Source organism: Pleurodeles waltl, chromosome 1_1 (assembly GCF_031143425.1).
Source record: "Pleurodeles waltl isolate 20211129_DDA chromosome 1_1, aPleWal1.hap1.20221129, whole genome shotgun sequence".
Taxonomy (NCBI): Eukaryota; Metazoa; Chordata; class Amphibia; order Caudata; family Salamandridae; genus Pleurodeles; species Pleurodeles waltl.
The window spans coordinates 840,308,549-840,332,393 of record NC_090436.1 but is presented as its reverse complement, the minus strand read 5'-3'; the positions used below and the strand labels follow the sequence as shown (position 1 = coordinate 840,332,393).

General features: G+C 42.8%; 1 protein-coding gene across 2 annotated transcripts in view; it reads right to left on the bottom strand.

Moving 5' to 3' along the window:
* LOC138287976 (annexin A1-like) overlaps positions 1-23,845 on the bottom strand; it is a 150,690-nt gene that overhangs the window by 43,379 nt on the left and 83,466 nt on the right. For both annotated transcript variants that reach the window (XM_069229037.1, XM_069229046.1), the window contains exons 7-9: positions 19,704-19,783; positions 6,185-6,241; positions 4,070-4,163 (exon numbers count right to left, since the gene is read on the bottom strand). In XM_069229037.1, coding sequence (XP_069085138.1) covers positions 4,070-4,163; positions 6,185-6,241; positions 19,704-19,783 — 231 coding nt within the window. The remainder of the gene's footprint in view (positions 1-4,069; positions 4,164-6,184; positions 6,242-19,703; positions 19,784-23,845) is intronic.

The following is a 23,845-nucleotide window of genomic DNA, read 5'->3' as shown; positions in this document are numbered from 1 at the left end:
AAGGGGCGGGAGTAGCCCCTTTCTGACTATCTGCAAAAACCCACCTGTCCGGTGTGATGGATTCCCAGTGGGACAGGTGATGGTGGATTCTGTCCTCACCTGATTGGAGACAGTGGGATGGACTAGGAGGGTTTGGAGGATGCAGCAGGGGTGGACTGGGCAGATCTCTGGGGACCTCTCCCACAAGCCCCTGGGATTCTGCATCCCGGGCCGCGTAGTGGCAGAGTAGCATGCGCAGCTTAGTAACTGGGAGGGAAAGGTTGCGACAGGGAGCCCCTTCCGTGACCACTGAAGGGGTAAAAAGTAGACTGTGTTGGGTGAGGGGCAGCCGTGAGCCCAAGGGACTGTGCCGTAGGCTGAGACTCCTTTAACTTCTTGAGCGCAGAGTCTGCTTTGTTTCTGAGGAGACGGGTGCCATTGAAGATCATGTCCATGAGAGACTGTTAAGACATCCCCCGAAAAACCAGGTGACCTCAAACAGGAGTGGCGCCTCAAGGCCACAGTAAACGCAACCGATCTGCCCAGTGAGTCAGTCGTGTCCAGCCTATGTTATGTTATAGGTATTTATATAGCGCATTACTGCCCAAGGGCCTCGCAGCGCTCAACAAATCGTGAACTTAGCCACATCCCTCCCATCAGCAACAGCTTTGGAGATGATGGCCCGGACCTCCTCTGGGACCTGCTGCAATACCTGTGCGACCATATCCCATAATGAATGGGTGTAGCATCCCAAAATGCACGTGGTATTCAAGGACTGCAACGCCAGACTGAAGAAGAAACTATTTTCTTCCCAAGTTGAAGAAGTCTTTTTTGTTTTCCTATCCGGGGAGGCGGCTGGGAATGCGCCAGAGGAAAAAGGCGGCTTTCAGGTGTATGGTGTTGGGGCAGGAATTTAGGGTAGTTCAGCGCAGGCCGATGACAGTGGGCGACTGTCCTATTCACAGGAGCCCACGTGCTATGTCTGGACCAGGTACCCAGAAGGACATCCGTGAGGGCTTCGTTGAAGGATAAAAGAGGGTCCAAAGCAGAAGCCACAGGCTGAAACACCTCAGTCCTGACCCCCACTGAAGGAAGCTCAAGGCCTAGGACTTTGGCTACCCTACTGATCACCACAGAATATGACACTGCCTCCACCATAGCCACAGTAAGGGAAGAAAGCATGCCAATACCTGGAAAAGGATCCAGACCACAAGCCTTTCCCAATTCCTGTGTCCAGTCCACGTCTAGGTGGTCAATCTGGTATTCCAGAGGGTCCAGCAACCCCTCTAAACCTTCCCCGTATTCATACCCAAAGTAAAACTGGTCAGAATCCAGCCTGGGTTGGGAAGACCCCATAGAAGTCTGATCTGGTGCTGAGCGACGTTGTTCTGGCTCAACCGTGGATAACGATTGGGTCAACGGCCATTGTAGGCCCAACTGGCGTCTGGACCATAGGCGTCTTTGCCAATGCTGAGGAGGGTCTCGTTGGCACGGATCCGACAATGGACCCATAGTGACCGGAGCCAAAGTCTCTGGCACTGAACCCAAGGGGCTCCTATTCGATCCCCCAGGCCCTAAGATGAAGCGCATGGCCTTGTAAAACTCTTGTAGCTGGGCAGAGGTGGCTCCGGCTCCTAGGAATTCAGGGAGGCGCTGAGCAGACACAGAAGTAGGCTTCGCTGACAGAGGCCTGGAGCGTAATCGCTCTTCCTGCGTCGAATCGGTCGAGTGACGGGTTATCGACTTCTTCCTATGACCAGAGTGTCCAAAAGATTTAGAATGGGACGACAAAGTGATGATGACTCCGCGGGCAGTCTCAAGACCTTCCTCTTGAACAAGACCAGGAGCGATGCAGAGTCAAGCGCCAGGCCACCATGAGCTTCAGGGACAGCTCCCTTGAAGGGAAAAAAAAAGACTAAGGGTAGCTCTTGTTAGGATCTGCATGTGGCGTGGAAAGAAAAGAACAGACATCAGTGCCGAATATATACAACTGTGACATCATCACGGCAACCACAACACCAACAATGAACGTGGAGTCGATCCACGCAACCCGACACTGCTCAAGGGTACTGCTCAAAGAAAAATCTCTGGATCCAGTCAGATGCCTGGGGGAAGTTCTAAGGTAAGGAATCCACAACCAGAAGACTGTATCAGATTTGCAAGTTTGATGAAATTTAAAATGTTAAGAAAACGAAATAAAGCTATTTAAAAAAAAGAAAAACAAAAAGAAAAGAAAAACACCCCACAAAAAGCATGGTCTGCGACCCAATGTCTAGCTTCCTGCCAAATTTGGTTTAATCTACTTAAGCAGTGTTTGGGGTAGTGCTTCTTAAAGAAGTCTTTAGAAAATGCATGAGGATTGTGTGTTTTGGGACTCCCTTTTTTCCCCCTCAGGCCCCAGCTTGATGGATCAGTCTCAAAAGTTTCCACATACAAACTAGACACAAAACAACAAAAAAATCTAAAGTTTTGTGGAGATTCTGTAAGCGGTGGCAAAGTTATTAGCAACACAACATATTAATTTCCAATGAAAATGCTGACCTAACTATAATTATCCAGTGGTGCTTCTCTAATGACAAAAGCTTTAAGAAAAACTTAATTCAACATAATGAAGAAACTAATAATTAACACTGCAAGAACGCAATTAGTAAATTCACTTCCAATGACCATCTTAACAGTATTCTCAATCCACTGTACTGAATAAAATGATTAAAACTGTAAACGGGACTAGTGCAAGAAATGAGAACGCTACAGCCCCTAAAACTTTAGGAAGACTAGGGGCAGCTTTAATTTTACATCCCACAAGAGAAAGCTATGAACCCCAAGCCAGCAAAGGCAAGATTGCAAATGCACTTGGGTAGATGTGAGACCTGCATATTATGTAGTGACTGAAGCCAATCTGCCAGGTAGCGAAGTACAGAAAGCCCCCCTCCCAGTTTTACTGCAAGCTTCAAAACTGAAGTAACTACATTGAATTGAACTGTGCTACACCAAAATAAATTTCATCGCCTTCTGGACAATCCCAACTGTCTAGAGGATGCCAACACAAGCAATTACGAACTACAGATAGAAAATATGGTGGTCACAAATTAAAAAAATATATAATCACAGCCTCCGAATAACTATTGCAAAAACATAGCTGCAATGATGCACGCACGAAACCTGGAGTTAAGAACAATTTAGAATGAGATTCGATAGAAAACATATCTGACAATTTATGCACTGCAATATATGTAAGTCCCACGCAACAAATATATCAAGACATCAAAGAAATGGATCTGTTGGCGTTACTTGAAACCCTAGACAAGTTTGGTTTCACCTTGAAAACTTGAGCAAGAGGGGTGTAGGGAGTGAATCCAAAAAGCATGCGTCTTGTTAGAAAAATGCCATACCACCATTAGACAAATGTTTTGCACGCGATGTAATCAGGAGACCAAGATCACTGCTGAGCATATCTCCTTCAGTTGCATATCTAGGTTTATCCCTAAAATATGTTGGAATCAGACTAATCACATGAGTGATGCCTCCAGGTTAAATCAGAATACATTTTTGACTGATAACGTGTTTGCATATTATTATTCTTGTTGTTAATGGCATCATGATATCATTTGCGTAGTGAGAGTCCAACAATGAAACAGAAGCATACGTTTTGGTGTAGAAACTAAATCAAAACTGTTTCACACTACTGTATCTTTACATAAACCTGCAAAACTATTACAGTAGAGTTAAGTCTGAACTGACATTTCTGATACCTCTACAAAAATCTCCCTTCACCAAGGGTTTTGATGCTGACGTAAGGTATTGTCCCAAGATGTATTTACACAGCCAACTTGTGTCCTGTAACATTGTAAACTAAGTCATGTGGACGGTTGTCCGTAGAGAAGTGCACTAGGGAAAATATGATTTTCTTCTTGGGTTACATCGCAAAATGTATTACAGCATTCAATTAGATCTAAGATGGCAATCACTGACTGATTTCCATAAAAGATAAAAGCATTCTTCAGGGAGTCGACCATATGCACTGAACAACCATAACCACTAAAAAAGGACACACATTAAAGAAATTAGTTTCTGCAGAACTACAACCTACCCGCCCGAAGATGTGGGAAACTTCTTGTAGTGAGAATGTTAATGAACGCGGACACATCTGTTCCTTTTCTCTTCTCTCCAGCTTCGTACAAGGCCTAATAAGAGAAGCAACAATGAATAGTAGGATAAATATCCAGACATTCTTTTAAGCCATATTCATTACCACACCATATTTTATGTAGACAAATGACCAAGACAACTTGTGTTTTAGTTCAGACTTGACCCACATCATATGGCTTTCAACAAACGTTTTTCCATTTCCGGAACTATCAGCACCTGAAGGACTCGGAGGAAAGTGCGTAGTGTGTGCTTATCAACCAAATACAGTACCTGGACCTTTCCAGGTCATGTGCCTACAGATGCTGTAAACATGACTTGGTACATAACTGTATAGAAAAGGTTTAAACAATCTGTTCGCCCAGTCAAAAAGGACAATTCAACATTTTCATTGGGTTACCTGAATTTCAAACGCAGTGCTTCCGAACTGAAAGAAAGCCCTACAATGCAATTCACAAATTTGTCAGGATGTCTAAAAAGTATTGAGATTTCCTAAGAGGCTGCATTTCATTTATTGACAGGGCTTTATGTTCTTGCCGCCACACACCCAACAATGTGGTAAATACAATTGTGAAAGTAAATCAAGGCCAAATTGAATTACTAGATCAGTCTCTCAGATCTGCATTCTCAACATACAATTTGTGTGAGTGTTTGCATGTTAGGTCAGATGTTGTCCGCACTGCTTGGAACCGCTGCACCTGCCGACTCAATTTCTTTTGGCAAAGCCTGTTCAGTACCCCAATCTATGCTAGAGATTCTGAAGCTATGCTAAGTTCTCTAAGTTTGAGGAATATGAGGTGGTTTGCAAAAGAACTAGTCGAAGGAGATAATCCAAGTAGAAATTGAAGAGATGTACACCTGTACTGGGGCACTGCCAGGAAACTTGGAGGCTGAAGAAGAATCTATTAATAGCTTTTATCAGTGGTGAAATGGCTTGTTTTTTGTTTAAAACATAAAATTGTTATTGACATTGTAGCTATGCTTTATAACGTTTCGAAGTGTTTTAAAGAAATATTTTATAGTAGTAACTTTATATTGTAGTCCTAAAACTGTAAAAATCATAACCTGCATACTATTGTGCACAGTATATTCACTGACCCTATATTACTATATCAACACCAATAATACTGTAACATTGATGAGAAGAACACGGGTGTGTGAAGAGAATATAGACTACCAGGTCACTTTGTTAAAGGTGTGGTTTCATGGCAAGCCCTGCCCCCGAAATGTGTCTGGGGTCAGGCGCAGCCCCGCCCACTGAACACACCTAAGAAGTCTGTGTAATATGGGGTGTAAGGATATTGTGATGCAGATTAGTCGTAATTAGAGTTGCCCACCACTATGGTTTTTTTGGAGGGTGGCATTCTTCCAATGATACGAGTCTGGACCTGGGGCAGATATATCTGACCATCACAGAGTAAGGACTGCAAATGTGGCGGTCATCTGGCTCTTCTTCATTTAAGGATGCCTTAAATCTGGCAGAGCCTACAAGTGCGCCAAAGATCCCACCAATGCGTCTGGAAAATTTAACAATAGTGTCATGTGGCTCCAGGTCCCAGGTGTATTTAGGTTTGCAGTTTTCTTGGATTTCCCTTTGGATACATAGCCTTGCCCTCATGGTTAGATGTATTTCTTGTCCAATGCACTATGGTTGGAATTCACTTTCTGTGCCAAGTTTTCATTTCCATAGGCATGCTTAAAAAAGAAAACAGACCTGTAAGAGTTGTCTTTGCATTGCAACAGTGCTTTGTTCTGGACTGCCTCAGGGAAAAGCAAAAAGTATCAGGAGACAGAAGTGTGGCCGGCCTGCTTTGAATATTCTTTACTCCACCATCCCACCATACCCCACTGCATTTTTAGATACCTCACAGAACCCAATGCACAGCAGCGCAATGGGTGACGGCCTGCTGCTTCGCTGTGCTTGAACCAGGCTGAAAAAGGCGTGCTCACAATCTGCCTTTCCTGAGTGTTGGACACAGGCATTCTATACGTTTATATTTTCTACAACTAAGACAATACATGCATATGAACGAAGTCTGGTAGTTCGGACAAAGCTTACCCTTGCATCGTTATCAGCAAGATCATCAGTGACAGGAGCAGATTCGTTCCTTTCACCCTACAGAAGCAAAACATTATACACATTTATAAATCAAAGAAAATCTTGGCAAGGAACTCTTCATTTTATTAACCAGTGAAAAGCTCATTTTAGATGGTTATTTTCCACTACTCTTATGAACACTATCATACACTGCATTAGATTAAATACTGTTATTAAAATTTCTTTGTTATCAAGATAAATGAATTTGCCATTTTGAAAGCAATACTAAAGAGGAAAGAAGAAATAACCAATAACCATTCTGAAGCATGTAGATATCATTCACTGGTTACTGACTGAAAATAATTCAGTTTTTTTTTACCATAGCATCAACTACAAGCAAATCCACTTCCTACATCAACAGGATGTCCACAAATTGTGCTTCAATAGACTACTAGCGGAGTGCTTATTTTTAACAATTTACAGCGTTTACAAAGTTAAATATAAATGAGGAATATCCAATTATCCACAAGCGTTACTTTTATAGCATGCGGCTGGATTAACCAGTGTAATTAAGCGAATTTAAAAACTATTAAACCATTTCCAACTACAACCAATTCATGCACAAGGGCATAAACGAGAAGCTACATAAATTCATAATCTCCTTTTGCCCAATTTAGTTACTAACGAGTACATTTCAATTGTCATCAAAAAATGTTGTACAGGGTTTCTTACTTTCATGAAGCAGTTACAGTTTAATGAATTTTTAAAGCACGTGTAATGAATGTTGTAGGAAATAAGTTTTTAAGGCTGGTCACCCTCACTTTTTCATCCGGTATTAGACCCTAGATTCTTTTTGATTTTAGAACCCTGTGTACCTTTCTCCTGCTAACCAGTAGTAAGTGCCCATGCTCCCTCTTGAAACACAGTCAAATCAGCACATTCCTAATTGGACTTATACTAGGGATCTATAGTGAGCTAAATATACCTAAGTATACCCAGGGACAAAGTTAAAAGTCACTAATGGACTGCAACACCTAGTGTGCCATCCACTACAGCAATTGTACACAATCAAACTGAACCCCTTTGACAGGTCAAAACTATCCTTTCAAATATTAATGTCACCCCTATGGAGGCCGGTTATCCACAAGGCAGGGTGCAATGTATTTAAAAGTAGGGGATAGAAAGTTAATGTTAACACATCTTACAGCGACCAGCATCCCTACAACCCCCTCCCCCCACACTCTGGCAGACCTAGCATTCCACTGTAGAAAACCAGGGTACAGATTTAAATCCTAGTACTATATCTTGGAAATGGGACTAGCTAGAAAAATAAATAACTATTGTTTTTAATAGTTATGAAACATCGAATTCAATAGTGAAGTTGGATTTTAATAATTATTAGGTAAAAGAAACTTTGAGAACATTACCTTTTACTTACCAAAGCTCCTGAAGGCTAGATTTGCATTTGTTCTTCCACTTCTGCAAGCCAGTAATGATTATTTGAATAGTGTCTTGGAAATATTACTGATTATATTGTGCAGCTATTTATGTAAAGCTAGGATTCCGGTTTGTGAGTATCAAGTCCATACAGACTAATCAAAAGAATAGTTGTGCAAAAACCATATGGTCCAAGTTTGTTATAATAAACCAATGGTACTTTGAACTGAGAAAGAACACATTATTGTGGACAATATCTGTAATAGTGATTGGAACTGTGCAGTAGACAGCATTGTACTTTTCTTTCCCCCACGGGTAAGAATCAGCATTATACTGAGCACCTTGTATTGTGATCATTATTACTACAGTGACACATCCGTAAGCTAGGTTGCCTAATCTGGATCCCATCCAGGATTTCCCCCTCACCGTAACCCCCTTAAAACACATCTGCTCATCTGGCCACTCAGAACTTCTATTTTCTTGATACAGAACCTGAGCTGCTGGAAGGTGGGAATATTAAGGGTACTGCTCCAGAGTAACCAATGGCTCCCCAATAGAATTACGAGCCTGTACAATTATGTTCCTCTCAATGTCTTCCTTAGATCATTTGTTTAAAATATACTGACAGCAATGTAAAAATATACGGCTGTGGTGTGGATGGAAACAGCCTAGTTGGACTGTCCAGTAGCTCATCTACAGACAACTGGCAGGTGGTCATGAGACGCCAGTGCACTTTCTACCCATACAGACTTCCAGGAACCCATCTACTCCTATTATATCAGTGACTGTCCCAACACCAGTACCCGTAAGTACCTCCAGAGTGCTTCCGTGGAGCTCTGTCCCATGTCCAGACCTTTCTCACACAAGTGAAATCGCACTTCATGTTCCGCCCCACTGCCTTCCTTGATGCACAGTCAATAATCGCCTTTTTAATTTCTTAAATTAGTGGGGAGACTGCCATGTGGGTGATGAGATTTGGTAATTCAGATGATTGTTTACTACATAACTGGAGAAATTTCAAGGAAGAATTTGAGAAAACTTTTGATAGATGTGCCATCACAAGATCAGCTGGCTAAATTATTGGAACTTAAACAGGGTAACAAAGACCTGGTGCATTATCTCATGTAGTTCAATCGATTAACTGCAGAAACTAATTGGCCTAGAGACAAAAGAGAAGCCCTTTATTATCAAGGGGTAAAGGACAAAATGAAAGATCTCATAGCACAGGCTGATCTGAATATATGATGGAACCACGCATGCCAACAAGGTTGTAACAACGACCACATTGTTACCAAGAATGCCTTTACTGCGCATGCCTTAACAATGATTTTTTGTTGTAAAGCCATGCCTAGTAAAGGCATGTGAGACGGCCTGAATGGTTCTAGCATGCGACTTCCCACCTGCCCTAACACCCAGAAGTACCCCACCCCTCAAACTAAAACAACCCGAACCCTCACCCCTAAAAACTAAAACCCCAACTCCACCCCTAAAACTACTCTGACTCTCCACCCCACCCCTAAAACTAAAACCACAACCCCTCACCCCCCCCATAAAAACTAAAACAACCCCCAACCCTACCCCTAAAACCAAACTGCCCCCATCCCTGCCCCACTTCCCCGACCGCGTCCTCTCCCAATGCGGACTCCCTTTTTCTGTGCCTTAACCACGCATGTGCGTTGTTCAGCCCATGTGTGGTTAAGGCACAGAAAAACTAAGTCATTGTTCACGCAAGCGTGGTTCTGCTAGCGCTGTTCACAAATTTGTTGTTCCAGAGTCGTGCTCTCGGGTGTTTCCCGACTGATCAACATCCGGACACTTGTGAAGACGTCACAGGTCTTACCTTGCACATAGACCACAGTCTGTCATATTGTAAGGGTGACCGAAAAAGACAGTAGACCCACCTTTGTAGTCATGATAGCGAACCAATGGAAATAAGTGGTGTTAGGAGACCACTCACGCAAGAAGAAAAGGATCAGAGACACAAGAATGGCCAGGGCCTGTAATGCAGCAAAAAAGGCCACTATGTACAAAAATTCTGACTCACCAAAAAGACTGTAGGTCCAAGTCAGTACAAAACAGCAAACACACAGGCAGAAATCTCAAGAGACTAACAGGAGAACCCTTTGAGCTTAAACATGTGGCTGTTGACCAATCTATCACAAAAACTCTGCAGAAATCATCTCCACCCCTCTCTCTCCATGCTCAGATATCAGTAGGTATTGCTCTAAGTTGAACATCCCCCATTCAAAAGAAAGGGGAGCCTGAAGCATTAAGAGCTGTGGATGGGACAATGTTCTCTGGTCTGGTAACACATCACACAGTTAATGTGGAATTAACCTGGACCAAGCTTCAGAGACACACAGAGAACTAATAGGTTTTGATATTATAGATGCTTCCCAATTCAGAATTATCATGGGTTTGCCCTAACTAAAGGAGCACAAATCGCGAATCGACTGGGCACGAAAAAAGCTTACAGTTTGTTGTAGAGAGATGTGCCCAAATGTGCTTGGTACCCAGATCTCAAATGTTCAGAACAGACTACCATACACTAAACTGCCAGGGCAGCTGGGCAAGACAACTACCAAAACAGTATAAAGCATTTCAAGATGTGTTTAATGCTCAAAAGCAGAAACCTTAACACCACATAAAGAGTATGACTGCCAAATCGAGCTTATACCTAGTCCTAAAATATCATGCAGGAAAATTTACACTCTGAGTACGAAAATCAACACTTACAAGACTACTTGGAAAAATACTCAAAAAATGTACTTATTAAACTTTAATGTCTCCAGCTGGGACACCACTCTTTTGTGCCCAAAGCAATAGTAAATTGCGCACATGTATTGGTTATAGGGCCTTGAACAATATTTCCACAAATAAACGTTACCCACTGCTGCTCATTCCGGTCCTGCTCAACCAAGTGAGAACAGCAAATTAGATCTTAGAGGTGCATACCACCTGGCACGCATTTGAGCAGGAGATGAACATTGCTATCTGCACCAGCCTTGGCATGTTTGAGTAGAACATAATGCCTTTCAGGTTGTGCAATACCCATGCGCCATTTTAATTCCTGGTGAATGACTTCCTCCATGAATACACAGGTTTGTCTTGGTTTACACTGGCAATATTCTCATTTACTCAACATCCATGGAAGAACACGTGGAACACGTCAAAATCACCTTAAATGCTCTACGCCAAAACAGATTGTTTTGCAAACTGTCTAAATGTGTTTTCACGCTACTGAGGTGGAATTCCTAGGTTTCATGCTTACACCTCAGGACACAAAAATAGCAGAATGTAAAATCCTGGCAATCACTGACTGGCCAAGCCTCCTAAATATCAAGGACATACAACGCTTTCAGTTCTTAGAAAATTTTACCGGAGGTTAATAGAACATTTTTCCTTCAAGGGGAACCCACTGACTAAACTCCTCCACAAGGGTGTACCATTTCAGTGGAGTCAAGAAACTGATCAATCATTACTCAAGCTTAAGAATGCATTTACCACTGCACCAGTCCTGAAACACTCCAACACCGAACAACCATTTATTGTTGAGGTGGATGCCTCTGATACTGCCATAGGTGTCTTTCTACCTCACATAAATGAAGATAAAATCTTTGCTATATTGGTCCACATAGCTCCCAGAAATTTAGTGACAGCAGTAACCAAGACATAATGGGTGTCTGATCTAATAATCCAGAGAGCTATAGCAGTCTTGTGGACACCCAGCAGTCTGCAGGCAGGAGCAAGCCACTTCCTGCGAGGAATTGGCTGAGCAGAACAGACAAATAATAATACAGGGGGCAGATTTACAATAGGGGCATTACAAGCTTGACAGACAGCAGTCCCATCAGATGACCAACTCAGTTTAGTTTTGGAGGTATTGATCTCCAGTCCCCGAGAAAGACAGAACTCCTCAAATCACTTTAGGAGTTTCTGTAGACCACTCGGGTCTTGGAGATCAAGAGTGTCATCCGCAAAAAACAATACATGGACTTTACAGGCACCTATACATGGTGCGTCTGCTTCCACCCTGGGCAAAAAAATAAAAAATAAAGGGAGAATATCATTGATTGACACTGAAAATAAAGTTAAAGCAAGGACGCATTCTTGTTGTACTCTCCTTTGCACTGGGATTTGATCAGTAAGCTGCCCCTGATCACCCCACCTGACACGTGCCTAGGTGTCCTCATGAAGGTGCACTAGTAAGGAAACAATGTGGGGAGGCATTGCCAAGTCAGAAAGAACTTCTGAAAACGCTTTGCGAGGTACTAAGTCAAATGCAGATTTTAAATCCACAAAAGCAACAAAGATTTCCTTTGCCAATTAAGACCATTTTCCAATATAGAAGCAAGAATCTAAAAACGTAATCGGTAGTGGAAATCTTTATACGAAAACCAGCTTGCAGTGGGCTAAGAATGTCATGTTCAGATATACAATCCTGGATCTTTCCCAAGAGACAGTGGCAGAAAATGTTTTGTACACAGTCTAATAAGCTGATAGATCCTTGCCCTGTAACTATAGGTCTATCGCCCTTTTTATGAGTGGTATAACAGCACCCTTCCATGAATTGGGAATTGCTGCTCCGCCCTTATTACATTAGCTATAATAAGGATGCCTCTAGACCAGGCATCTATGCCAGTCAAAAACAAGTCAGCTGGAATTTCGGCCTGGCCAAACACCCTACCACACTTAAGTGTGCCCAATGAGTGAACAACAGAGAGTGAACAGTTGTGAAGTTGGAAAGTTGGCCGTTTGATCAGTAATAGCATGAAGAGCCCAGGTATGCTCATACATCACACTAAGGCAATCAGTGGAGTATAATTAATCCACTCTGATGGGGGAATGCTTGTTTTTACACACAATTCACCATTATTGGGGCCGCGTGCTGCCAAGGCCCAAAATTTTACACTTATCAGATGCAGCTTCATTCAGTGCAGACCACCATTTCTCATCTTGGATGCGCTTGGCTTTACAGCTAGCAGCCTTGTAAGACTTCCTGTCTATTCAACTAAGAGGCAATATCCTTGATTTTGATAGCTTTAAGCAGTAATTTGTTTGAAGCCCGACGGTCCTTATTATACCAAGGATGTTTCCCTTTGAGTCATTTACCACCAAAATTACCACCTACCATGAAACAGGCCACAATGCTTTCAAAACATAGAATGAGATGCAATCAGTTGCGCATTATTGGTTAAGGAGCCCAACTCTAGTTGTGCCAACAAAGATCTCAAAACAGCGTTGACAGAACTTAATATATCAGGCTGGGCTCCTAGTTGATGCCACTTCAAATGTGTTTTGTTGTTGGTCTTACTGATATCAGTTAACGGTATAGTGGGAATGCTAGACATAGACAATTGATTATATAGGCATTAATTTGAACAGAAAGTGGGGTATGATCAATCTCCATCCTCTCAATAACTCATGTCAACAACCAGAGACCACAATCACAAATCAACTAAGTAGTAGTCAATTCTGCTTGTGTGATTGATTTTATTATATGTATGACAGCCCGTAGCAGCTGATTTAGTTCTGCCAGTAAGTGCTCTAAGCCCAAACTCCATAGTCAAGGCTTTCAACTGCACAGCTACTTGCGACCATCTATTGATGGGAATGATGTCTAAGGATGGAACAGACCACATTTGATCCTCCTCATACGTGGAGCCAAGATCGTCCCAGTCTAAAGGCTCGAAAGTGACACTGTATTTGCCTGCTACAATGATTTTGAAATACTGAGGACACTGCCTAAGAAACGCTTCCAACACGAAGAGCGTACCGGGGGACAGGCCCCTTCCCACAACTCCTCTTGCATAAATATTAATAATGATTCCTCTGGACTTCCACCAAAATGATTACTGAATATTGTTTATTACAGTCACCCATTGACTGTCCTGACATATTATTCAGTTTACTGATGCTCTGACCCATGTAGTTAATCCACCGGAGGGTCTACCACTCTTGCTAGGAAGTGCTGGATTATAAAAATTAAGAAAAACAGACCAAAAAAACAGACCCACTGCCCAGGTTTCCTGGAAGAGGAAGATATCATAACCCTCAAACTGATCAAAAGCTGGCAAGGAGGCAGTGTATCTTAAACCTGCCACACTCCCAAGAGGCGAGACGTACCCCATCATTATATGATGCCGGGTGCAATGTAGATGTGATAGTGGCACCATTGGGTGGGCAATTAACTAACTGCTTTTGAAATACCTGGCAAGAGCTGTCAGAGGTAGAAGAACTAATAGACTCAGGGACAGGAGCAGGGAAACACTAATGCCAGAACCAGCTACATCATGCAAAGCAGGAACCAATGGTGAATAAGCTAAAAAGATCTCAGATGATGCACTGAGTCAGTCATTATCATTTAAACCTGATTAACTACCCCCTGGGCAAGGGAGAGGTCCAGCATTATGGTGCATAGAGAACCCAGGGTATTTGAACTGATTACAGAAATGTTCTAGCATCTAAAGCCACCAGGATTATCTACCATACCCTTCTTCCTGAATGTCAACTCAATCATGTCAGAGTGTAGAAAGATCTGGTCTCCTGACTGCTCTAATTATGTCCTCACGGATCACAGAATGACAACCTCTCCTCCTGTGACGTATCCAATGAATTGCCTTGTTTTTAATGGCTTCTCCGCCCTCCCTAGATGCAGCAGGATGTAGCTTGGATACCAGACAATATTGGTAGATTTAGGCCTGTCAGCAACAGAGTCTCCCACACATTTATAGGTACCATTATCCACAGGCTTAAAAGGTTGACAATAGACTCTTGGTTCCTTGACTACACCCGTACCACTGTAACTGGAAACCTGGCAAAGATTCCCTAACCTCCCATCTGCTGGCTATTGGCCAGCACATAGAGCCAGGCTAGCCATCACGTACAGGACACCCAGGATGTGCCGAAACAACAGAATTGACTAGTAGACACTTCTGGTGGCCCACTGGGAGATCAACCCGTAATGGCAGTGGAGACCTCTTTTCCAGCACCCAAACACACTTTACTTCAAACCGGAGTTTTTTTTTTTTTTCTTCGCTTTAACCTGTTCAATGAATAGGTATCCAAAAAATCATAGTGAGCTTTATTATTAATTATCTTGTACATTCATTCTTCAAGAATTCTTCAAAACTCTTAAGACAACTAGAATATTTAATGCTGAAAAGAGATCAAAGTTTGCACTCAACTATATTAATCCAGTATCATAGAGCAAAACAAAAAAATCCTGGAGGGTGATTTATTGCTTTAAGACCAATTCTGTTCAAATCTAACAATTCATGGAGAAATGGTCTTAGATTTTGAACAAATGCTCTTAGTTGAAAGCAATACTGCTTCAGACCGGCCATCAATTCATAGTAAAGTACCACCAAGGGCAGATCCATGAAGGTATGATGTCTCCCAGAAACCTGTGAAACTGGCATTTTTAGCCATCAGTCCTGCAGCCAACAGTCAACCCGAAAAAGCACAAGGAAAAAAACAGAAGTCAAGTCAAAAGAAAAAGAAAAAGAAAAAAATGGACCTGCATAGCAAGAAGAATTAGTCATGGATATATCATCTGTACGTTTAACTCTGTGTGTGCCAAAGTACCGGAGTAACATAACAGGATGTGAGATATTTTTTTTAAGTTCATGAGAACCTTTGATTGAAATATTTTTTCAGCATCATTGAACTAGCAATACAAACACATCATGCCTCCTGTTTTGTATAATACCTTGGATTCGTTTGAAAGGCCTGTGAAAAATAACATGAAACGGTTGAATTTTAAATGCAAGAGTCCTACTGAACCTATCACTCAATGAATGGAGCACTTTATGGTCACTGGTAAATAATTCCAGGATATTGTTACAATATGCTGATAAAGGGAGGCATTAGTGATGATGGATACTGAATACTACGTGGAAAAAGTTACTACTCATGTCAACTACATCAATGTTTATATTCCATTAGATTCAGATCCCATAGAAAAGTTTTAAGTGATCCTGAAGGAGATTCTTCTCAAACAAGTTGACATGGATCAGATCAGCGAACGCATTACGGCTTACCTGTTCACTAAATACCTGAGGAGATGCAAACTGTATGTGCGCCGAAGATACATAAAAATCTTCATGATCCACCATTCAGACCGATTGTTTTAGCATGTGGATCAATCATGAATCCACAGGGTGTTATTTAGATCATTTTCTTCAGCCTTTTGTACAATGGCAAACTTACATTAAGGACACCACAGCTTTTTTTAAACATGATCATGCATTTACCCACACAACATTTTTGATTGGTGGCTATGTACTATTGACGGCAATACATTATATGAGTCCATACCATTATATACGCCCATTCAGTGGAGCTAGCACAACTGGATGTAGTGGAGCGGGCTCTACTGTAACTGGATGAAATTGGAGCCAATAATTTTTAGGTCAAGCCTAAGCGTTTGATCTTGTGTATACTTTTAGTATACCTCTTATGGCTTAAAGGGATTCCATTTGTTGGTTGCAGTGTCCTTTAAAAATTCTTGCTCGCTAATGGTCAGTTCTGCCGTCAAAGCAGTGACTAACTGCTATATTATTCCACTTTGGTTTCTTTATCTGTTGCTGTGACAGACTGTAAGGAAATGCCTCTTTGGCATGGTTATCACCTAACGTTTTGCCTTTGCTGATGCTAAGTTTTGATTGAAAGTGTTCTGGGACCCTGCTAACCAGGCCCCAGCACCAGTGTTCTTTCCCTAAACTGTACCGTTGCTTCCCCAATTGGCACAGCCCTGGCCCTCAGATAAGTTCCTTGTAACTGGTATCCCTGGTACCAAGAGCCCTGATGACAGGTAATGTCTCTAAGGGCTGCAGCATGCCTTATGCCACCCAGGGGACCCCTCACGCCGCACATGCACACTGCCTCATAGCTTGTGTGTGCTGGTGGAGAGAAAATGACTAAGTCGACATGGCACTCCCCTCAGGGTGCCATGCCAACCTCACACTGCCTGTGGCATAGGTAAGTCACCCCTCTAGCAGGCCTTACAGCCGTAAGGCAGGGTGCACTATACCACAGGTGAGGGCATATGCGCATGAGCACTATGCCCCTACAGTGCCTAAGCAAAACCTTAGACATTGTAAGTGCAGGGTAGCCATAAGAGTATATGGTCTGGGAGTTTGTCAAACACGAACTCCATAGTTCCATAATGGCTACACTGAAATAGGGGACGTTTGGTATCAAACTTCTCAGCACAATAAATGCACACGGATGCCAGTGTGCAATTTTTTCTATCATGCACCCAGAGGGCATCTTAGAGATGCCACTTGAATACCAATCCGACTTCTAGTGTGGCACTGACCAGTTTCTGCCAGCCTGCCACAACCAGACGAGTTGCTGGCAACATGGGGAGAGTGCCTTGGTCACTCCGTGTCCAGGAGTGAAGCCTGCACTGGGTGCTTCACACCTCCCCCTGCAGGAACAGCACCCCCTTTGTTACAGCACCCCAGGGCATCCCAGCTAGTGGAGATGCCCGCCCCTCCAGCCACTGCCCCCACTTTTGGTGGCAAGGCTGGAGGAGATAATTAAAACAAAAAAAAACAAGGAGTAATCACCCACCAGTCAGGACAGCCCCTAAGGTGCCCTGAGCTGAGTGACCCCTGCCTTTAGAAATCCTCCATCTTAGTTTTCGAGGATTCCCCCCCAATAGGATTAGGGATGTGCCCTCATCCCCACAGGGAGGAAGCCGAAAGAGGGTGTAGCCACCCTCCAGGACAGTAGCCATTGGCTACTGCCCTCCAGACCTAAACACACCCCTAAATCTAGTATTTAGGGGCACCCCAGATCCCAGGAAATAAGATTCCTGCAACCTGAATAAACAAGAAGGACTGCTGACCTACAAGCCATGCAGAGAAGACAACTGCTTTGGCCCCAGCCCTACCGTCCTGTCTCCGGACTCGAAAACCTACAACCAGTGACGCATCAGACAGGGACCGGCAACCTCTGAAGCCTCAGAGGACTTCCCTGGACTAAAGGACCAAGAAACTCCAGTGAGCAACAGCTCTGCTCAATTTCAACCACAACTCTGCAACTTTAAAGAACTTTACCCTTCCCGCCGGAAGCGTGAGACTTCACACTCTGCACCAGACGCCACCGGCTCAAGATCCAGAGAACCAACACCACAGGGAGGACTCCCCAGGGACTGCAACCATGTGGGTAGCCCGAGCCGACCCCCCTGGACCATCCCCTTGGACCCCCACAGCGATGCCTGCAGAGAGAATCTAGAGGCTATCCCCTGACTGCGACTGCCTGTAACAAGGAACCCGACACCTGGACCAAGCACTGCACCCGCAGGACCTTTAGGAACCGAACCTCAGTGCAGGAGTGAACCCCAGGTGACCCTCTGCCTAGGCCAGGTGGTGTCTGTCCCAAGAAGCCCCCCTCCCCATGCCTGCCTGCACCTGGTGAGTGACCCCCGGATCCTTCCATTGTTTCCTATCTAAAACCCGATGCCTGCTTTGCACACTGCACCCGGCCGCCCCTGTGCCGCTGAGGGTGTGTTTTGTGTGCCTACTTGTGTCCCCCCCCCTGTACTCTCCAAAACCACCTTGGTCTGCCCCCTGAGCACGCGGGTACTTACCTGCTGGCAGACTGGAACTGGAGCACCCCTGTTCTCCATAGGTGCCTATGTGTTTTGGGCACCTCTTTGACCTCTGCACCTGACCGGCCCTGAGCTGCTGGTGTGCTAACTTTAGGTCTACATTGAACCCCCAATGGTGGGCTGCCTATGCCCAGGAACTGAGACTTGTAAGTGTTTTACTTACCTCACAATCTAACCTTTACTTACCTCCCCAGGAACTGTTGACTTTTGCACTATGTCCACTTTTAAAATAGCTTATTGCCATTTTATCAAAGACTGTATATGTTATTGCTCCAATTCAAAGTTCCTAACTTACCTGTGTGGAGTACCCTTGCATTTTATGCATTTACTTCAAATCTTGAACCTGTGGTTCTTAAAATAAACTAAGAAATGATAATTTCTATATAAAACATATTGGCATGGAGTAATTCTGAGTTTGTGCTCCTCATTTATTGCCTGTGTGTGTACAACGATTGCTTAACACAACCCTTTGATAAGCCTACTGCTCAACCACACTACCACAGAATAGAGCATTAGAATGATCTAATTTTGCCACTATCTTACCTCTAAGGGGGAACCCTTGGACTCTGTGCACACTATTTCTTACTTTGAAATAGTATATACAGAGCCAACTTCCTACACAGACTATTTGTGTTACTCTTTTGGTGCTCCCCTTTCACTGTGGATGTTGTAGGCAAATAGCTACCTGCGTTTTAATGCAGCATTCCGTTCCTCCCATCTACTCCTATGTCATTGACATTTCTTTTGCCTTTTTCCAGTGCAGTCCTCGTTTACCTCTCAGGTAAGTTTGCATTGTTCAGCACTCCATCCATCATCCTTTTGTGTTGCTAAAGTTGCTGTAAGTGGGAAGTGAATGCCCAGACGTGGGTCCCTTGCTCACTGTGCCACTTGAGTCAAGCTAGCCTGACTGATGAAGGGTGATACCCTGAAACCAGTCCCAGGATGCTTGTTTCTGGTCCAGGGAGGACCTGGCTTGGCAGTTCAGGCTGGACCGTTGCCATGAGGAACAGGGTCAAAATTGATTTGCCTATGTCTGGGTCCAAACTGGGGTGGTATTGTGAGCAAAAGAACAATGGATTAAACTCAGATCTATGACTGGTGTTCGCATTGTTCAACACTCTGTCCATCATCCTTTTGTGTTGCTAAAGTTTACATATATGTCCATATAGTCTATAATAAATGTGTTTAGTTTTCTCAAATAGGTTGATTGAGCCTGTATTTTAGTAGGTTGTCTAGACCTACACTAAATAAACAATCACTTTTGCAAAATCAAATTTTTATGTATGCATGTATCAAGATCCCACATTTAATGCATTGTTGGGAAAATTAGGGAGCGAAATACTTTAGTTTCCATCAATATTTTTTGTGGGTTTAATGGTATTTTAATATGTCAGGCATGTTGTATCACTACAAGGGAAAATACAGTGCATCACAAAACAATGATATTATACACAAACTCACAAGCATTAAACCCATTTGTACCTTAGCAAGAGCGAGTAGGACTTTTTGAAAATCTCCAGAGGTATCAGATGCAATATCCTTAGCCAACTCCTTTTTAAATGCTGAAATGAAAAGAAATATTGTTATGTGGAATACATACAGGATTAATAAATGTGTGTAAACAATAAAGGCTTCATACGTAATTATTGCATAGGAGCAATTGAAACAGTGTTTTTTTTCTTGTTTTTAACTAGTACACTGACCTCTCTGGGGAATTTGTGCCATTTGGTCTGTAATAAAATTAAATATTTGGGTTTGGACAAAGAAAAGCCGCCAACTTCCCAAAAAGATGCTTGTCTTGTCAAGGACATTTGCATCTCTTTCCTCTGACCCTTCTCTAGATGACAGAGTTGAAAATGTAACCTCAATAAAAGTTGGAAGCAGAGTACACACAAAAAGGCATTTTCAGGTATCCATTTTCTATATTGAAAGAAAGCACCTCAATACTCGATTAGATTAAGAAAAATAGACATTGACGCAGGCAGACTTGGGCAAGCCGATGTATATTAAACTACTGACATAAAACCCTTTCCTTCGTCCAGCTGGTTGGCGACTATTCAGATTTACAATCAGTGTTTTCAGTGGGATTAAGAACTGAATAAATCTATTAGTATGTAGGTTTTCTTTTAACACAATAGGCAAGTGTAGAACACAAGAAGGTGCGGCTCATCTGTTTGTCACAAGTTAAAACGGCAATGCCCTTTTATATTGAGTGTGGTCAGTACTTCCTTCCTGGTGCCTTTTCAACAAGCATTCGTAGGGTCTGCAGAGGTAATTTTAATACATAGCTTTTAGCCACTATTGAGTTTTAACAACGGATTGAAATGTTTTTAGAAAACTTTTTCCTAAAAGCAGTCAAGGTTGTTGTAACTTGGACATTAGTCATCCAATATATGTGTCAGATTGAGGAACTTCAGCCGCAGATTTGTGGCTACATATATTTTTCTTCGGACTGTCTCAAAAAATACAAAGGAGATACAACATCCTGGACTACCATCATTGTCAAAATTCAATAATCAAATAGACAAACTCAGAATACAATTGTAGTGCACTTTTAGACCGGGAAAAGCAGTTTTTTTTTTTTTAAACAACCTAAGAAATAAGAAGCAGAAATGAAAATGTCACTTACCCAGTGTACATCTGTTCGTGGCATCAGTCGCTGGAGATTCACATGTTCTGCATAGCTCGCCATCTGGTGTTGGGTCGGAGTGTTACAAGTTGTTTTTCTTCGAAGAAGTCTTTCGAGTCACGGGACCGAGTGGTGACTCCTTCTGTCTCCATTGCGCATGGGCGTCGACTCCATCTTCGATTGTTTTCCCCGCAGAGGGTGAGGTAGGAGTTGTGTTGTAGTAATAGTGCCCATGCAATGGAGTGACTAAGTATGTACCTATTTAAGGTTAAAATAATATATATACAAATGTACAAAGTTGAAGCTAACTTCCAAACTGCTACAGGCTCCCGGGGAGGTGGGTGGGCACATGTGAATCTCCAGCGACTGATGCCACGAACAGATGTACACTGGGTAAGTGACATTTTCAGTTCGATGGCATCTGTCGCTGTAGATACACATGTTCTGCATAGACTAGTAAGCAGTTATCTCCCCAAAAGCGGTGGCTCAGCCTGTAGGAATGGAAGTGGTTTGAAATAATGTTCTTAACACGGCTTGACCTACTGTGGCTTGCTGTGCGGATAACACGTCTACACAGTAGTGCTTGGTGAACGTGTGTGGCGTAGACCATGTGGCTGCCTTACATATTTCTTGCATTGGGATGTTTCCTAGAAAGGCCATGGTAGCACCTTTTTTCTGGTTGAGTGTGCCCTGGGTGTAATGGGCAGTTGTCGTTTTGCTTTAAGGTAGCATATTTGGATGCATTTAACTATCCATCTGGCTATACCTTGTTTTGATATTGGGTTTCCTGCATGAGGTTTTTGGAATGCAATAAATAGTTGTTTAGTCTTTCTCATGTTTTTCGTTCTGTCAATGTAGTACATTAATGCTCTTTTGACATCTAATGTATGTAGTGCCCTCTCAGCTACGGAATCTGGCTGTGGGAAGAACACTGGTAGTTCCACTGTTTGATTTAGGTGGAACGGTGAAATAACCTTTGGTAAAAATTTAGGATTAGTCCTTAGGACGACTTTATTTTTGTGTAGTTGTATAAAAGGTTCTTGTATTGTAAACGCCTGAATTTCGCTTACTCTTCTTAGAGATGTAATGGCGATGAGAAATGCAACCTTCCAGGTTAGGAACTGTATTTCGCAAGAGTGCATGGGTTCAAAAGGTGGACCCATGAGTCTTGTTAAGACAACATTCAAGTTCCATGAAGGAACAGGTGGTGTTCTTGGTGGTATAATTTTTTTAAGGCCTTTCATGAATGCTTTAATGACTGGTATCCTATATAGGGAAGTTGAATAGGTAGTCTGCAGGTATGCAGATATTGCCGCAAGGTGTATTTTAATGGAAAAGAAGGCTAGGTTAGATTTTTGTAAGTGAAGCAAGTAACCCACTACGTCCTTTGGAGTTGCGTGTAAAGGTTGGATCTGATTATGATGGCAGTAGCAGACAAACCTCTTCCATTTACTTGCATAGCAGTGCCTAGTGGACGGCCTTCTGGCTTGCTTTATGACGTCCATACATTCTTGGGTAAGTTGTAAGTGTCCGAATTCTAGGATTTCAGGAGCCAGATTGCTAGATTCAGCGATGCTGGATCTGGATGTCTGATCTGTTGGTTGTGTTGTGTTAACAGATCCGGCCTGTTGGGCAATTTGATGTGGGGTACTACTGATAGGTCTAGCAGTGTTGTGTACCAGGGTTGCCTTGCCCAAGTTGGTGCTATTAAAATGAGTTTGAGTTTGTTTTGACTCAATTTGTTTACCAGATAAGGAAGGAGAGGGAGAGGAGGAAAAGCGTAGGCAAATATCCCTGACCAGTTCATCCATAGGGCATTGCCTTGGGACTGCCTGTGTGGGTATCTGGATGCGAAGTTTTGTCATTTTGCGTTCTCTCTTGTTGCAAACAAGTCTATTTGAGGTGTTCCCCAGAGTCTGAAGTAAGTGTTTAGAATTTGGGGGTGAATTTCCCATTCGTGGACCTGTTGGTGATCGAGAGAGATTGTCTGCAAGTTGATTCTGGATCCCTGGAATAAACTGCGCTATTAGGCGAATGTGGTTGTGAATTGCCCATCGCCATATCTTCTGTGCTAGAAGGCTCAACTGCGTTGAGTGTGTCCCCCCCCTGTTTGTTTAGATAATACATTGTTGTCATGTTGTCCGTTTTGACAAGAATGTATTTGTGAGTTATAATTGGTTGGAAAGCCCTTAATGCTTGAAAAACTGCTAGCATTTCTAGGTGATTTATATGCAGTTTTGTTTGATGTACGTTCCATTGTCCTTGTATGCTGTGTTGATCGAGGTGTGCTCCCCACCCTGTCATGGAAGCATCTGTTGTTATTACGCATTGTGGCACTGGGTCTTGGAATGGCCGCCCTTTGTTTAAATTTATACTGTTCCACCATAGAAGCGAGAGGTAAGTTTGGCGGTCTATTAACACCAGATCTAGAAGGTGACCCTGTGCTTGTGACCATTGTGATGCTAGGCACTGTTGTAAGGGCCTCATGTGTAGTCTTGCGTTCGGGACAATGGCTATGCATGAAGACATCATGCCTAGGAGTTGTAATATCATCTTTGCTTGTATTGTTTGTGTTGGATACATGCGTTGTATGATCTTGTTGAAATTTTGAATTCTTTGTGGACTTGGAGTGGCTACTCCTTTTGTTGTGTCTATTATGGCTCCCAGGTATTGTTGTACTTTGCACGGCAAAATGGTGGATTTTGCAAAGTTGACGGTGAACCCTAGTTTGTAGAGGGTTTGTATGATTTGATTTGTGTGTTGTAAGCACTTTGTTAGTGAATTGGTTTTGATTAGCCAGTTGTCTAGATACGGGAATACATGTATTTTCTGCCTTCTGATGTGTGCAGCCACTACTGCTAGACATTTTGTAAAGACTCTTGGTGCGGTTGTTAAACCAAAAGGCAATACTTTGAATTGGTAATGTATTCCTTTGAATACGAACCGTAGGAATTTCCTGTGCGACGGATGTATTGGTGTATGGAAATACGCGTCT